Raw genomic sequence first — 17,324 nt, forward strand, 5'->3', positions numbered from 1 at the left:
TGTATATACCTCCATAATTTGCTATTGCTGTTGCAGTTATTTTTTTCTGAAGTTTATTTGACATCCAAATGCTTGGGAGCTCCATTGAGTTACACCCACTCATTGGACCTCGAGTGATATATTGTTTTTGTGTGTAGATTATATAATAAAGGTAACATGGTGATACAAATTACACTGGCAAAAAAATGAGTAGTTGAAAATACTGTATCACTTTTAAAGAAGTCAGTAAAGATTGAGATTATGTATACAATAAGCCATTTAAAATAAAATGAGAATTAAGGTTATTAAAGTTAAAATTTCAGTATTTTAGTTATGGGCAAAGCATTTCTTCTGACTTTTTGATTATTAAATGAGTAGCTTATTATGGAAGGTTCTGAGACCATTAATAACTTTATCGAACTAGATAAGCATTGTGTACAAATCACTCTATAATTTGGGTAAATTGGACATAAAACTTATTTCCCCCCCCTAAATTATCTGGCTGCAGTTTTTAAAAAAAAGTTATCCAGTTAATTTTCTCAGCTATCAGTTTGCTAGCACAGAATTAGGAAAATTGATGAAACAAAATTAGGTCACTAGATGTGAATGTTGATGATTTTGATGTAAAATAAAGAATGAAAACACCTATTTTTGTATTAAAATCAAACATCTTATCATATGTAGATTTCTTTTTACTTTCACTATTAAAAACTTCACTTAAAGGAGCTCTTCCACATGGAGGTCTAAGAACTTTTCCCTACATTTTGGTCAGACTCTTTGTTCCTGTGTAACTAGTTCCCATGGTGAGCTTTTTTTTTTTTTAAGGGATCCTCTGGTTTCAGTCTTAGGAAAATTAAAGGTTTGTTCAATAAAAGTTTCACCGAATTGGTTGAAAGAATTTTTTTCTTCTACGTTGTTTATTTCTTAGGTATGACATACATAATAGTTTGGCCTTCAGAAGACCTCTTTGTAAAAAAATTATCTGAGAACTGAAACTGGAAGTTGTATTATTTTAGAGTTCTGACAGGCTCAGAGGTGAGGAAAAATAGAGGAAATAACATTTTAACATGTTTTAATGTTGAATTTGGGGGTAACAAACACCAATATAACTTAGGAAAACTTGGCAGTGGCTGCAAGTAGGTAAAACGTTAACCATTGTTACCTTTCTGGAAAAGCAGAAACTCATAGCTTTGTAATTAAGATGAGATCTTTTCTGAAAGTCACCCCACAATACAGTTGGTGAGAATTTCATATTGCATTAAATATTTCTGTTATTGAAGTCTTTTATAGTTAACACTAATCAGGAGGAAAAGATGGTCTAGTTGTAAGGTAGGGCCTTCTTATGCCAGCATGTGATGGGGTGCTGCTAAGGACTATTCTTGCTGCATTTTTTAAATGGAGCTTTCTTTTCCTTAGGTGACACAAAATAAAAACGTGAGCGTGCTTTTCTTTTTTGTTGTAGCCATATCATAGGATAATCAATTCTTGGGACCAAGATGAAATTGCTCCTTTAAAAGTCTCTAGTTTGTTAACACTTGCATTTAGTTAGTATAGCTTTTTCACTGCATTGCAGAGGACAAGGTGGCTTCATATTTTGCATTCGCCTTGTCAAAGAGGAAGGAATCTTTGACAGAGTTATCCTTTCTGAAATATTTGACAGTAATGATGAGTTTTTAATGTGAGAAATATGCTTTAACCTTTCACCAAGGCTTTAAGACGTATCTTTTAGTGATTCCTATCAACTTTTTCATGGCTTAGGTAGAAAAAAGGATATGTCATGGAAATAAATTACTGGCATTTATATCAGGGTTTAAGATTTGCAAAGTGCTTTATGGTACATTTTTATTGGATCCTCACAATCACCCTGTGAGGTAGATGAGAAGTAGAGATATTCTCCACATCTTATAGATGAGGAAACAGCCCCAAAGTGGTTAAAGACTTGCCCAAGGTTACACACAGGGATAATAAAGATCAGAGATGGGATTTGAACCCATCAAGTCATTTGGACTCCCAGATCCAGTCTTCTTTTCAATATACAACACTGTCTGTAATTAGAATACAACTTAAAACCGCAGATGAAGTATCCACTTTTTTGGCTTATTCAAACTAAAATGGTATTCAAAGAGAATCTTAAAACTTGGTACACAAATTAATTATTCCTGAAGCAAAAGATTGCCCTCATACATTTAGTCTTCCAAATAGGGAAAATAGAAAGGATATAGAAATTGTGTTTTCATACCCAGCTTCGTAGATTACTCCACCTTCCCGTTCTGTGAATGACTATTACTTGAGAAGGTTGGAGCTTGGAAACCGATTTTTCCTAAAAACATATCCTGAAACAGGAAATCTGAGTTAATTTCAAGCATTAGGGTGTTTGAGTCCTTCCCTGAATTTTCAACAAGGGCCAGTACTCTTTTTCTGGAAGGGAGTGGGAATGATAGCAGCTCCCAGAGACTTGGGTTAGTAGAAGCATTTCTTTAGCCCTGGCAGTTAACACTGGTTTTTCTCATGACAGTGACTCTTGAATACAGCCCGGGACTGTGGACTCCAAATCCAGTTTTGTTTCCACTAGGCAACACTGCCTGTGGTTAGTTTATGACAGTCTTAAAGTTTGCTAACTTTTAAAAGACATTAGAAGAGTATGATAGATTTCTAAAATTTTAGAAATGGCATGCCATCTGATCTAACATTCTTTGATCTTTCAGCTCAAGGTTGGATTAAGTAACTTCTGAGGATCCATATAGGTCTAAATTAGAGTTCTGTGATCTTTTGAACTAATTTCCTTCATTATGGAATGCAAGTATAGTTATATTACTGTACATTTGCATGATGTACAGACCACATAAAGTCCTGTAGAAGTTGGAGAGTGCAAATAATCCATTAACATGCATTGTTTGAAATCAGACATTGAGAACAGTGAGAGGAATTGTCCCATCTTCTTCAGAATCTTAGTGTGGAAGAAGACCTCTCTAGAGGTCATCTAGTCCAAACCCCATCTACAGAAGCCCATTTGCAACCCCCTTGACAAGTGATCTCCAGGGAAGGGATACTCATTACCCTCCTGGGCAGTGCATCCCACCTGGAGATTGTCCCCTTTGCAATTTCTGCTCACTGCTCATGGTTTCCCTTACTGGGGCTGAGCAGAACAAGGGTATCTCTTTTACATGTCTTCTCCAGGCCAAACGTCTCCAGTCACTTGGGCTAATCCCCACATGGCATGAATTATATAGGCCTTTCATTTTGCTTGCTCCCCTGAATTCCTAGCTTAGGTCCTTCCTAATGTGTGACTATTAATACTACCCCATATGTCTGACTAGGGCAGGAGCACAGCAGTTCTGGCATCCTGAAATCGGGATACCCTACCTTGATGTGTTTTAAGATTATCTTAGCTTCTTATTGTTGCTGTATTATTGTTCTGTTGATTCTTTAAAAAAATTTCTTTTTCATTACGAATTTGACAAACACGAACCTTTCTATTTATAAAGAATATAAAGAATAAAAAGGATCATACATGAAACTGAACAAAGTTTTTAAAGGGCGTACTAAATTTTAATGATAGTAATGAAACTGCTACATTTGTGTGTTCTCTTGTGTATATTTTTAAAAAAGTTTTGCTGCTGCTTCCGGTGTAACTATTACTACCCCCCCCCAATATCTAGGACACATTTTTGCACCTCTCCATCTTCTTCCTGAGGTCATGTTAATTGGTTATTGCATTGTCAGAGTTAAATCTTTAAAAGTTATTTTGTGTTACAGTGTTGGAGGTATTGTGTTAATAATTCTGGCTGTGCTCAGTTTGCATCATTTCTTTCAGGTCTTAAGGTTTCTCTGCTGTCTCTCTGTGTCATTACTTAGTGTGCAATAATCCATTACATTCATATTTTGTCATTGTTTATACATTTTCCAATTTATGGTTGTTCACTTTGTTTCCGGTTATTTGCTTACAACAGCAGCAACAACAAAATGTAGCTTTTTTCTACTTAAGAGACCTTTTCCTTTTGTGTTATTGATCTTTTCTGGGTTATGTGCATGTTAGTATCACTGGGCCAAAAAGGTGTGCAGTTTAGTGACTTTTTGGTACAGTTCCAAATTGCTTTCCAGAATGTTTGCACCAATTTATAGCCTCATCAACCTTACAATAAGGTGCCTGTCCTCCCACAGTCCACTAAGCTTGCAGATCACTAAAACAGCTATGTTTTTTGGGGGGTGAGCTATTTAGACATGTCTCCCTCATCTGTACTTGTTTTCTGTATTTTGAAGCTAAGTGTAAGATTCACATTACATTTCATCATCTTTTTTTTCCCACTGTTTTAGCATCTTATGATATTTTTTGAGTCCTGGTTCTGTCATCTAATTTTGATAGCATACCGTCTATACCTATATCTAAGTTTGATTTTTAAAAAAAGTTTTAAACAGTACTGGGCCAAACACAGTTCCTTGGAGAACTTGACTAGAGTGCGCACTAAGTTAATAGCAAACAGTTCTTTGTATATGACCGTTTAACCAGTTCAGAATACACTATCTATTTGTCAGGCTCCCATCTTTTCATCTTGTCCACAGGAATAGCATGAGAGACTTCAGTAAAATCTAGGTAAGCTATCTGTAGCATTACCCTTATCAAACCAATCAAGCAACTCTATTAAAAAAGAAAATAATGGTTAGTTTGCTTACACTTAACTTTCAGTGAAGTCATGTTGGCTGGCTGTTATCACTGCTTCCTTTTCTAAATATGTACTAACCATCCCTTTAATAATATGTTCTAAAAATTTGAAAAGAATCAAAGTCAAGCTCACTTGCCCTATAATTTGCAAAATCCTTTGTCTTCAAATTTGTTTTTTTGTTAGGTTTACCAGAGAATGGTTTCAGAGTATAAGAATGCAGATAAAAGCTCATTGTGACAGCTGTTCTTAAAAGGAAAGGGATCTATAATGGAAGTTTTAAATCTTGATGGTGATTTTATAACAACTCATTGAAACATCACTGTCTTGTAATGAAATTATAGGAGTGACAACTTAATCTTGATGGTGATTTTATAACAACTCATTGAAACATCACTGTCTTGTAATGAAATTATAGGAGTGACAACTTTCTCAAGCTTCAAATGGAAACTTTCTCAGCACTGGAGCAGGTCTCAATAAATTAATTTTTACATACTGGTATAAAAGTGAGAGATAAGGGATGGGAAAGCATTGTTGGGTTGGAGGGTATGGGATGTGTGAATTTCCCTCTCAGTTTTGGATCTCTTGATTCATATTCTATTTTGGGAATTGTTTGGGTTTTTCTATTGGCAGTGAATGGAGTATTTAAAGGTTTGTTAAGGAGGCTGTTTTATAGGGCGTATTCAATATGGTTCATCTCCCAGCTTTTAATTTAAAAGAAAAAAATTCCACATTCAGCTGTTTTTCAAAGTGTATTAGCTCAGAAAGAGGAAAACACTTGCTTCTGTAGGTTTTCCAGGACTAATCTCTTTCCTGAGAAAGATTAAACTTTTTATTACACTATCTCAACATGATTTCTTTGTGTCTTCCCTAAGTTTCTAATGTTCAGGTTAGAATGAGGGACTCTGTCTATATATCTCCTATAAGTACCTTACACACAGTAGTATTGAATTAATGGATTCATTGTGAAATTTCTTTTTGATAATTTGATCAAGAAAGCATGTGGACTATTTCTGGGACAGCAATGCTCTGTTCAAGGAGCTGCTCCTTCTAGTGGTATTTATACTAGGATAGATTTCAATGTAATAGGAGTTTTCTGTTGCAGTTTTGAGATTTGATGTGTAGGCCAACCGATTTTAAGAGTATAATGGCATATTTTAAATGTTAGCAGAAAGGAAGTGAAAAAACATTTATTTGATGCCCATTTGCCAGGCACTGTGCTAAAAGGCTTCACAAATACTATCTTATTTGATTCTGGGAGATAGGTAGGTGCTCTTATTATTAGTGTGTGTGTGTGTGTGTGTGTGTGTGTGTGTGTGTGTGTGTGTGTGAAGGAAATTGAGGCAAACAGGTTGAGTGAATTGTCCAGGGTCACACAACTAGTAAGTACATTAGGCTAGATTTGGACTCAGGTCTTCTTGACTCTAGAATTAGCAGGGCTTATTACATAGGATCACATGAAATTCTTTTCTAATATTTCAAAAAGTGTCTTAGATTGTTAGAAACATTTGGGAAATTTAATTACATTCTGTGTTACTGTTAAGCAAATGAATGAATCCAAATTTTGAGGCTGATTCAAGCTTTGCCAATTCTGAATTCAAAATTACCTTTGTAAGATACTTGGTCTCCGTTTTTAATTACAGATGAAACATTTTGATCTTCAAAAGGGCTGTCTAGAGCCCTTTGATTTTCCTGGAATTTTATTGTAATGAATGTTGCTGTATGAAAATACCCAGATCTGAAGATATATTTATTCAGATTAAGTATCGTAGTTGTACCTTTAAAAATGTAGACATGTTAACAGTTATTTCAGGACAGTAATAATGGTTAACTAAAGGAGTCAACATAATTTTTTTTATAATGCCCATATCTTTTTCTTGCTAGAATCAGCTAGTTCCATTCTTTTTAGTTGTTATATAGTGCCAAGACTATACAATGATATCTTTGCTGGAGTAGTTGGTGTTCTGCTTTACCTTCTAGGTTCACTGTGCTTACATGGATGCATGTTTGACTTCTTCATTAATCTCAGAAAGGAATCAGTAAAGATTTTTTTTTTTTGGTGTAAGCAATAATCACCTGGGAATGCAAACATTTCTATGTCTATGGAGCTGGAGACAAATCTCTGCTTGAATGCTTCTAGGCTCACTGTCTCCAGATGGACTTGTATTGTTGGATAGCTCTAAGTCTAATGGCTCTACATTTATTTTCTCAGCTGAAATTTTCAAATTGACACCACTAATCCCTGGTTTAGAAAAGGGAAAAAAGACCTTGAATTATTTGTCTTTATGCTGTAATTGCTAAACCATGTTTCATTCCCTTTTTCATTTTATTACTCTGAACATGGCTTTAAAAAAGGCATTTTTATTTCTTAAAAGTTTTAGGTCTTTGTGCATTCTAGACTTCATTCCTTCTGATACTATTGTTGTACATTTGTGGTATTATTCTGTAGCCACTGATGCTTTTCTGCTTATTCTAGTCTTTGTTAATTAATGCACTTTTAAAATCAGACTCACTGGCAAGTTTTGTGCTGCCATATTGGTTTTTTTCCCTTTTCTTTGAGATTCTTTTCTCTTTAAAATGGTTTATTGCTTGACTAACAAAGTCATTTTATTAAGTATTTACTATGAACAAGATGCTGGAAATAAAAAAATAATAATTCCTGACATCAAGGAGTGCACATTCTGTTGGAGAGATAAAATATTTATGCAATTTGGTAAAAATAAGATAATATGATAATATTATTAGTGTTTTAATAATTAGGGGGATACATGCTTTTTCTTTTAACTTCAGGATTATTTTCAGTTATAGTCAGAAATAAAGGCTTATCTTTTTAATATAAATACTCTACCAGTACATGGCTTTGTGAGTCTTAGAATAGAAGAATTAAAAATACTTATCGTTCAAAGGGTTAATAGAGGCACCTAGTGGGTATGAGCAAGGCAGATGACACATACCAAATAAGGACAGAACTAGGAAGAAGAATTAGAATAAAAATGTCATCAAACTTGTGAGTAAAAAAAAAAAGTGGTCTGGTCATATGGGTGGAGTGAGGGTTGATGGTTGGACAGACATCCCATGTGTTGGGTGGGGGCCCTTCATGGTAGAAGATGTGGAAAAGGCCACACAACTAGGGCAGGGCAGGTAGGGTGGCTTGGAATCTACACTTGGAGAGAGTATCTAGTCCATCAACAAGCATTTATTAAGGCACTCTGCTTCAGGCATTGTGTCAAATGCTAAGCTGTAAAATAAAAGCAAAACGGTTGTGCCTTCAAGGAACTTAAATTTTAGTGGGGGGCACAACATGTACATGAAGTGTTAGATACAGAGCAGATGAAAGGTAGTCTTGGAGGAGGAGGCACTGGTAAGTAGAGAGGGGATGGCAGAGGGGATGGGATTGGCACTGGATGGACCAGGAAAGGCCTCCTTTCCTGGGGGAAGTAGCCCTTCAGTTGAGTCTTAAAGGAAAGAAGCTCAGCTTTTAAGAGGTGGACTTGAGGGAGCATTCCAAGTGTGAGGCATAACCGTTGTAAAGTCATGTTCCTCTTTGAGGAACAAGAGAAGTACACTGATGTGGCTAGACCGTAGACTACAGAAGTAGATGTTATAGAGAAAGAAACAAAAACTGGCAGTAGATTGGATAGATTTTGAGGGTGATGAATTAGATGACAATTATCTGGGTGACAGGATGGTGATGCTCTTGGCCGAAATTGGGATGTTTGGAAGATGGGTAGGATGGGGGGAAAGCTAATGAGTTCTTTCTTGGACATGTTGAGCTTGAGAAGCCTAAGACAGATCTAGCACAAAATATCCAATAGACAGTGATGTGGGATTGGAGCTTAGGCTTCAGGGTGGATCTGGAAATCATCAGCATAGAGATTATAATTGAATCCATAGGAGTTGATGAGAAAACCAAATGAGAGAGTATCAGAAGAGGACAGCCTTGGGTATCCCTCACAGTTTGGGGGTGACATGAATGAAGATCTTGCAAAAGAGCCAAGGTGGTCAAGCTGGAAGAAGAAATGAGAGCGGTCATGAAAACTCAAAAGAGCCAGAGTATCACATGAAGAAGGTGGTCAAAAATATTTAATGCTGTGAAGATGTCAAGAAACATGAGGATTGATAAAAGGCCATTAGATTTGCCAATTAAGAGATCATGGGTAACTTTTTTTTTGATCAGTTTTATTTGATTTTCAATTCCAAATATCCCCCACCCTTCTCCCTCATGTCCACTCATTGAGAAGGCAAGAAAAATGAAATCCATTACAGATTGTATAATGATGCAAAACAAACTCTTGGATTAGCCATGTACAAAAAAAAAAAAAAGAAAATATGGTTTCATCTGTACTCAGCTCTCTATTTGGAGGTTTCATTGTGAATTCTTTAGACTTGTGGTTGGTCATTGTGTTGATTAGAGTTATTTTGTCTTTCAAAGTTGATTATCTTTACAGTACTGCTGTTATTGTATAAACTGTTCTCCTGGTTCAGCTCACTTTACTTTGCATCAGTTTACATAAGACTTCGCAGATTTTTCTGAAACCATCCCTTTTGTCATTTCTTACAGTACAGTAATATTCCATTACATCAAATACCATGACTTGTTCAGCTATTCTCCAAATGATTGGCATCCTCTATCCCCTCAGTTTTCTGTTCTTTGCCGTCACAAAAATGCTATAAATATTTTTATACATATGGATCCTTCTTTCCTTGATCTCTTTGGGTTACAGAACCTAGTAGTATTGCTAGGTCAAAGGTATACACAGTTTAATAGCTTTTGGGGCATAGTTCGAGTCAGAATGATTATACTATTTCACAGTTCCACCAACAGTGCATTTATGTCCCTGTTTTCCCAAAGCCCCTCCAACATTTGTTATTGGTTTCTAGAGAGAGCAGTTTCCATTAAATGAAGAAGATGGAGACTAGATTGCCTAGGGTTTAGAAGAGAATGAGAAGTGGAGGCATTGCTTTTTTCAAAGAATTTAGCTGAGAAGAGGAAAGACAGTAAAGCAGTTACAGGAGTGTCTAGTGAGGGTTTTTTTTTTAAAGACGGGAGGGTTGGACATGTCTGTAGGCCAACAGGAAAGTGACTAGTGGGTAGAAAGAGATTGAACATCATCATGAAAGGATATGGTGGGGCGGGGAGGGGGCGGGGATGATAGTCTTGGAGAAGACTGTGGAACTGATTGTATAGGGAATAAGGAGAATTGACCCAGAAATGACAGGTAGGCGTCAGTAGCTTGAGAGAATGGAGGTGCCAGAAACAATTAGAAATTGGGAGGAGGAGCAGGCCTGGGGAAGGGGAGCAGGGGAAGTGTTGAGTTTTTTATTTTGAGGTACTGGGAGGATGTCTGGGTCTACTTGACCGAAGGCATTAAAGCCATTCCCCAAGAGTTTCTCCCTTATCTCACCTTCAGTCTAGTCAGTGATAAGAGGTGGATGCTTCTGCTTGCCAAGACATTTCAATGATGACATACTTTTAGGAGCAAGAGGAGAAACCTCACAAAAGTTCCTATAACAGTCCCACTCCCCCCACCCCCACCTACAACAATTAATGGTAATTTAGATCAGAGGTTCTTTAACATAGAGGTTTGAACTTGTTTTTTTAAATGTTCTGATAACTGTTACAATACAGTTGGTTTCCTTAGCAATCTTAAGGCATTTTATTTTATTTAAAACCTTTTGAGAGAGGCTCTCAGGTATTACCGTTCTGCCAATGACGAGAGAGAGAAGGTCCATGACAAAAAAGGTCGGGAGCAACCCTTATTTAGTTATACCATCATTTATCATCTCTCCTCTGAGTTATTGTAATAGCCTGCTAATTTTAGCCTTCCTGTGTTTCCTTTTCCTTCCTTTCCAGTCTTCATGTAGTTATTAAAGTAATCTTTCCAGATGTGACTATGTCCTTACCTTGTTCAAGGGCTCTCTAAGGTCTATAGGATACAATATGCAAACTTCTGAGTCTGGTATTTAAGACTCTTTATAATCTGATTCCCGACTCTTTTCTACCCTCATTTCATACTACTAAGATTCTCACACAAATAATTTACTATTCCCAAAATACAATCTGTTCTCTCAGTTTATGGTGCATTTTCATCTAAATGTATTCCATCTACCTATTAAAACTATCTTTCTAGTCCTAGCTTATATGTCATTCCCAGCTCTTATAGTCTATTTTCATACTTATTTATATAATTATAGGTTTCTAAGGGCAAAGTGTAATTTTTAATCTTTGCATCTCCATTTTCTTTTACCTAGGCATTTATTCAAGAGAATAAAAGTTAGAAATACAGTTGTAGTGAGTCATGATTGTTAAGGCACCTTAAATTAAGGAACTGTTGGCTACTGGTGAACATTTCTGAGTTTTAACAAATGTGAGAAAAATGAGAGTGATTTATGAGATATATAGAGTTCCTACTCAAAGTCTTAGAGGGACGGAAGCTTGTGCTTTAGGCATAACAGAGGAATAGAGTTAGAATTGGCAGAGAATCCTCAAGAGGTCACATAGTCCAACCCAGTCATTTTACTGATGAAGTAACAGGCCCAGCCTTGCTAAGTAACTTGCCCAAGGCTCATAGTTTCTTAATCTATCAAATGAAGGAATTAGATTTTGTAATCTCTAAGGTCATTGAAAGAAACACTGGTGCTGGCCTACCTCTAAAGCTACCAGTCATTTTCTTCTCTCCATCCAACCTAGAAGTAGAAACACTAGCCATACCTCTCTAACATATACCTTTCTTCCTTAACAAAATAATTTCTCCTGTTTTGTGGTAGAAGTTATATACCTGTGTAACTTTGGTTATATACTATTTTTTGGTATATACCACCTATCCTTTAAAATATTTATTGCTGCCATATTAAAAATGTCAACATCTCTCCACAATTAGACCATCCTCCTGTAACTCAACAATTTTCCTTTACGTTGTAATCATTATGTATGTTGTTTTCATGGTTGTTATTTTGAGTTAGCCTTGTTTGTTATGGTGTGGTAATGTCAATTCACATTCGACAATTTGTGCAGCCATTCTTTAGCATATCAATGCTCACTCTAGTTTTTGCCATCGAAAAATACTGCTATGGGGGTGGGGTGGTGTATGTTTATATATGAAAATATCCCTCTCTGACGTTGGAGGCATGTGGCCAGTAGAGATCGCTAGGTCAAAGGGCATAAATCATCTATATATCTCCTCTTCATCCAGCGTATCTTAATTATTTACAAACTTTCTATGCCTCAGTCTTAAAGAGTTGCCTGAGGTTCAGAGAGGTTGTAATTTGTCCACAGCTGGTTGTCAGAGGTGTGGGGTTTGAACCCCATTTCTTCCTGCATTCTATTCCACTATGCCAAACTCTTTCTCTCCCAGCCACACAGATAATAAGTGGCAGAGTTGGAATGAAAACCTAAGTCACCCTAATGTCTTTTAAGCACCTACTACATGCACTGTGTTTAGTGCTGGGAATACAAAGGAAAACAAAGACTGTTCTCCAGGAGTTAATGGGCTAATGGGAAACACTATATGCAAACAACTATGTAGGAACAAGAAATATTGGGGAAGGCACCAAGATGAAGGAGGATTGGGAAAAGCTTCTTGCAGAAAGTGGGACATCGGTTGTTAATGGAAGCTAGGAGGCCAAGATGAGGAGGAGGAGACACCAGTGTCCTCGGATCATAGAATATGTGGAGGGGAGCAAGATGTGAGAAGAATGGAAAAGTAGAAAGGGCTTAAGCCAAGCAGAGGATTTCGTACTTGATCCTGGAGGTGATAATAGGGAGTTCCAGGAGTTGTTGAATAGCAGTAGGTACTAGGAGGAAATTGTCAGGTCCTCAGAACCTTTTCAGCTCAATTTTGGTGACTTAGAAGTCTCATAGGGGTTAAATTTGTGGCCTGATCTTATCTCACCTGGGCAGCTAGGTAGCACAGCGTAGAGAATGCTGGGTCTGAACTCAGGAACTCTGTGAGTTCAAATCTGGCCTCTGACACTTAACTAGCTATGACCGTGGGCAGGTTACTTCACTCTGTTGTTGGCCTCAGTTTCCTCATCTGTAAAATGATCTAGAGAAGGAAATGGCAAACCATTCCAGTATCTTTGCCAAAAAAACAAACAAACAAACCCAAATGGGGTCATGAAGAGTCAGACAAGACTGAAACAACTGAAAAACAACAACAGTCTATCTCGCCTTGACCACTATAGTCACCCTGGGTAAATATGAAAGTTGAGCATCTGTACTTAGATTTTTGCAGTTTTGTGCCATATGTTCTATCTATAGAAAGAACATTGGTGACTTCGGTGAATTCCTTTTGCCTCCTATTTACAAGGATGGTGAGCTGCTATCAAAACAACTGTAAGAAATTTTTTCAGACCTAGTCTGTCACTTAGAATTAAGGCTTGAATGGGTATATTACTGTCAACTTTACATCTAGGTTGAAGGAACAAGGCCTGTGTGAATGCTCTAGTAGTATCTAAGAAATGAGAATTAATTCTCCAGTAATCTGTACCAGATAAATTATAATATCTTGTTAATATATGTGAAATCTATATATTGTGTAAATCTTTAAGTAGCCCAACCCATTACTTTTCCTTACATTTCTTTATTTTTCTCAATTACATGTAATTTTAAATTTTAAAGTTTTTTAGAATTTTGAGTTCCATATTCTCTTTCTTCATCCTTCCTTCCCCTCATGCCTCCTTGAGAAGGCAAGCAATTTTACATAAATTATACATGTGCAGTCTTGCAAAACATTTCCATATTATCCATGATGCAAAAGAAAATGCAGACCAAAAAACCCAAGAATAATAAAGAAAGTTTAGAAAGTGTGATTCAGTCTGCATTTATCACTTTTTCATCATAAGTCCTTTGGAATTGTCTAGGATCATTGCATTACAGAGAATCACTAAGTCATTTTATAGTTTATCATCATACAATGTTGCTGTTACTGTGTAGAGTGTTCTCCTGAAATCATCCTGCTCATTTCTTATAGCACAGTGGTATTCTGTTGCAATCAGATACTTTAACTTATTCAACTATTCCCCAAATTGATGGGCATCCTTTCAATTTCCAATTCTTTTTCACCACAAAAAGAGCTGCTATAAATATTTTTATACAAATAGGTCCCTTTTTTTTTAATGTCTTTGGAATACAGACCTAGTAGTGGTAGGCTGATCAACTAGTATACATAGTTTAGACATAGGTCTTCGCTCTCCAGAAAGATTAGATCAGTTCACAACTCCACCAACAGTGCATTGATGTCCCAATTTTCCCACATCTCCCTTAGGAGAATTTTTGTAGCTGAAAGTATCTAAATACTGTAGATTATTTCATAGGTTACAAGCTAGCTAGGTGGTACGGTGGATAGAACGCTGGGCCTGAAGTTAGGAAGACTTATCTTCCTGACTTCAAAGCTGGACTCCTGTACTTACAAGCTGTGTGACCCTGGGCAAGTCACTTTAACCCTGTTTCACTCAGTTCCTCATCTGTAAAATAAGCTGGAGAAGGCAATGGCAAACCACTCCAGTATCTCTGCCAAGAAAACCCCAAATGGGGTCACAGAGAGTTGGACATGACTGAAATGACTGAGCAACAAAAACAGTTTTACAGGTGGTAAGAATGAGTTGCTTTTGCTTTGTCCCATTATACAATTTCACTTTGGACCTGTTACATAGTACAGACTTGAATGTAGCATTAGATGTGTGTTTGTCATACAGGCCTTCTAAATTCAGAATACTGTGCTGGGAGAGAGAGCGCCTAGATGAGACCTGGGCCCTTGGTTGCTTGCAGTGGGTGTAGTACGAACATAGAACTGTATTATAGTCATGTGCCTCTAGCAGACTAGCTGCATACTATCTTACCTCCAGAAAGAGAATTGATGAACTCTAGAGTGAAGTTTGAAGCCTATTGTTTTTCAACGTAATCTAGGAATGTTTTGCATGACTTCATGTATAATAGGTATCATTGTTTGCCTTCTCAGTGGATGGAGGGAGGGGCTGAGGAAGGGAGAGAATTTGGAACTCAGAATTTTTAAAAAATGAAATGTTTGACTATCAGTACACAACGATGCCAGTAATTCTCACATGAAACAATAAATGTGGGAGAGAAACACTGCCAGTGAGGTGTAGGGATTAATAAGAATTGGAGGAGTGTTTTCTGGGCTTTACAGATAGGAATAGTATAAGTTGGTCTCAAGAAATAATTTGGGGCTGTGGTTGAGGCGCTCCACGTATTTGGGAATATTTTTGAATAGTGGCATGGAGATGAGTTCAGTCTGGTACCTAGCCCAGAATTGATAACTATACTTTTGAATTTTAAGGCTTTTTCCTTACATTATTTGATTGTGGTTCCTAAATGAATGTATTCTTGTTGTGAAATGTTGAATTTTAAAATGTCAAACTCTGAATTAAGAATACTTTCAGATTTCTTGTTCATCTCTAGGTGGGGGGGGGGCGGAACCTGCTGCTAGAAATGACTGGTCTTTGTGGGCCGCCTAGGCATTGAAGTTAGGCTGGGAGGGAGGGCCGTGTCTCCTGAGAACAACCTGAAGGACATCTCTCTACATTCTTTGGGTCCCAGGAAAGGCCAGTTAAGTCTTATACAGATGAGGATAAATATGGATGGGTCTCTTGTGTTAGTATTTCATTTTTGCCAATTCTTCAAATTTCGTTGCAGATCTCACCTCCATGAAATCTAGTTTGAAGATATCAGTCCATAGTAATCTCTCTTCTCTAACTCCTTTTATACTTGCTGTCTCTGTATGAAACAGTCCACTGGCCCTATTCTCTAATAGCTTATACCATATAAGTTTGGACTTTGATTTTTTGTCTCTGCAAGTTATTTTTAAAAAGTATGTACTTTTATAAATGAAACTACTTTTAAATATCTGTAGCAACTTATTAGTGAATTTCTCTTTTATTTCCTTTTTTTCCCCCAATTGCTACTGTATTTGAATTTAGTACTTTACAGTGAGCTATTTATCATACAGGGGACTCCTTTTAGGTTGTCTTATCTTTGTTGTTTTACATTGTTACTATATTAGACCCGAACCACACCAGAAAGTTTCAAAACTTGGTTAATGGTCTAGTTGTAGCACCTTACAAAAAAAGTGTTCTTGTGGAACTTAGTGCCTCATCCTATTATATCTTTCTGGGTGTTTTTGACAGATTAGGCAGGAGCGTTCCTTATGGGTTGTAACTTTGTTGTTCCAGGTGCCTGTAACTTGCTTTTTGTCTTGCCATTTAGGAATTGTGTTTTCTGTGCTTTTGTATCTTTCCTAGCTCCTAGGATTTAAAAAAAATTTTTGTAAGTGTAGTGTTATGTTTTTACTTAAAGCAAAGATAAACTTATGAGTGTACTCATTCAATTTCATTATGATAGTTGCTATTGTGTTCTTTTGGAGTATTCTAATATACTTACTGGGAACCTTGCTATTATTGGTTTGGCAAATTCGTAGCTACAATTAAGACTGATACAAATTTAAATTATGTGAATCAGAATGGAAACTTAATACTCTAGTTTTGTAGCTTTGTTGTGTTTAACATGCTTAATTTTACTTTGTCCTGAAATATTGAACATTTTTTTTTCCATAGGGTAAACTTGATGATTACCAGGATCGAATGAACAAGGGAGAAAGACTTAATCAAGATCAACTGGTAAAGATCTTAAATTTGTTTAAAGCTTCTATTTTCAATACTATAAATAAGAAAATAGTTACTGTAGTTTTTGTGTATTTCCAATAAAGACAAACTCTTGTCTTTGTAGGATGCAGTGTCTAAGTACCAGGAAGTCACAAATAACTTGGAGTTTGCAAAAGAGCTGCAGCGGAGTTTCATGGCCCTGAGCCAAGATGTAAGTAAATAGTGGATGTCTGGTGGCAATACATGTGTGCTTTTGTTATCAGGCATTGGGGATTAAAACAAAAATGACTATTTGTCCACATTCTAGTCCTGGCTCTCCCATTTTGCTGGTGGTGTGACAAATTAACTCTTGAGGTAATGAGAAGAGTAAATTTAAAGACATTACAATACATGTTCTTTAGATTCTCTTCTGTTTTTAAAATTCTGTAACCTAGATACAGTGAAATATGGAAAAGTTTTAGATGTATTCCAAAGGGTCCATCTGCAGCTCACAAGTAAGCATCCTTTTAAATGTCAATGATAATTGATTTAGTCACAGTGTATATTCTCTGCTGAAATAGATCACATCTAGTCTATCTTTAGTAAGTAGTCTTTGAGAATTGTTGTGGCTAAAAAAGTTTATTATCTGCATGAGGCTTGAATGGAAGTAATGAACTTCTGTAAGTGAAGGTAGACAGGACAGCAGACAACCCAGTCTTTCATTGGGCCTGTATTTGAAACCTTTCCAGCTTGGTTTAGGACTTGCCAGAGCTGGGAGAGCTCTTGGAACCCATGGCCACCTTTGTGCCATAATGAGGATTGAAATAGGGCTTTGAAGGTTAATCTCAAAGGTGTTAAAAATTAGTAAAATCCAGCATTTGTTTACAGGTCACTTCACATGTACATAGAGGTTAAGTAGTACCATTTCCAGGAAGACCTTTTTAGTCAACCTGTGTCCTTAAGCTTTACAGTCATCCCTCTCTCAGCACTGTTGACACTGTTTTACTATAGAAATGGCCTTTTTGGGTTTTAGGTAATGTGGTGTAGAGCATAGGTATCAGAACTTAAGGTCTAGCCTGAGTTCATCCC

At 36.7% G+C, this 17,324-nt stretch overlaps 1 protein-coding gene across 2 annotated transcripts in view; it reads left to right on the forward strand.

Moving 5' to 3' along the window:
• The window catches only part of CAPRIN1 (cell cycle associated protein 1), a 47,202-nt gene that overhangs the window by 2,947 nt on the left and 26,931 nt on the right, over window positions 1–17,324 (forward strand). For both annotated transcript variants that reach the window (XM_020963837.2, XM_020963838.2), the window contains exons 3-4: window positions 16,209–16,271; window positions 16,381–16,467. In XM_020963837.2, the coding sequence (XP_020819496.1) occupies window positions 16,209–16,271; window positions 16,381–16,467 (150 nt within the window). The remainder of the gene's footprint in view (window positions 1–16,208; window positions 16,272–16,380; window positions 16,468–17,324) is intronic.

Source organism: Phascolarctos cinereus, unplaced genomic scaffold (genome assembly GCF_003287225.1).
Source record: "Phascolarctos cinereus isolate Bilbo 61053 unplaced genomic scaffold, phaCin_HiC Scaffold_9;HRSCAF=440, whole genome shotgun sequence".
Taxonomy (NCBI): domain Eukaryota; kingdom Metazoa; phylum Chordata; class Mammalia; order Diprotodontia; family Phascolarctidae; genus Phascolarctos; species Phascolarctos cinereus.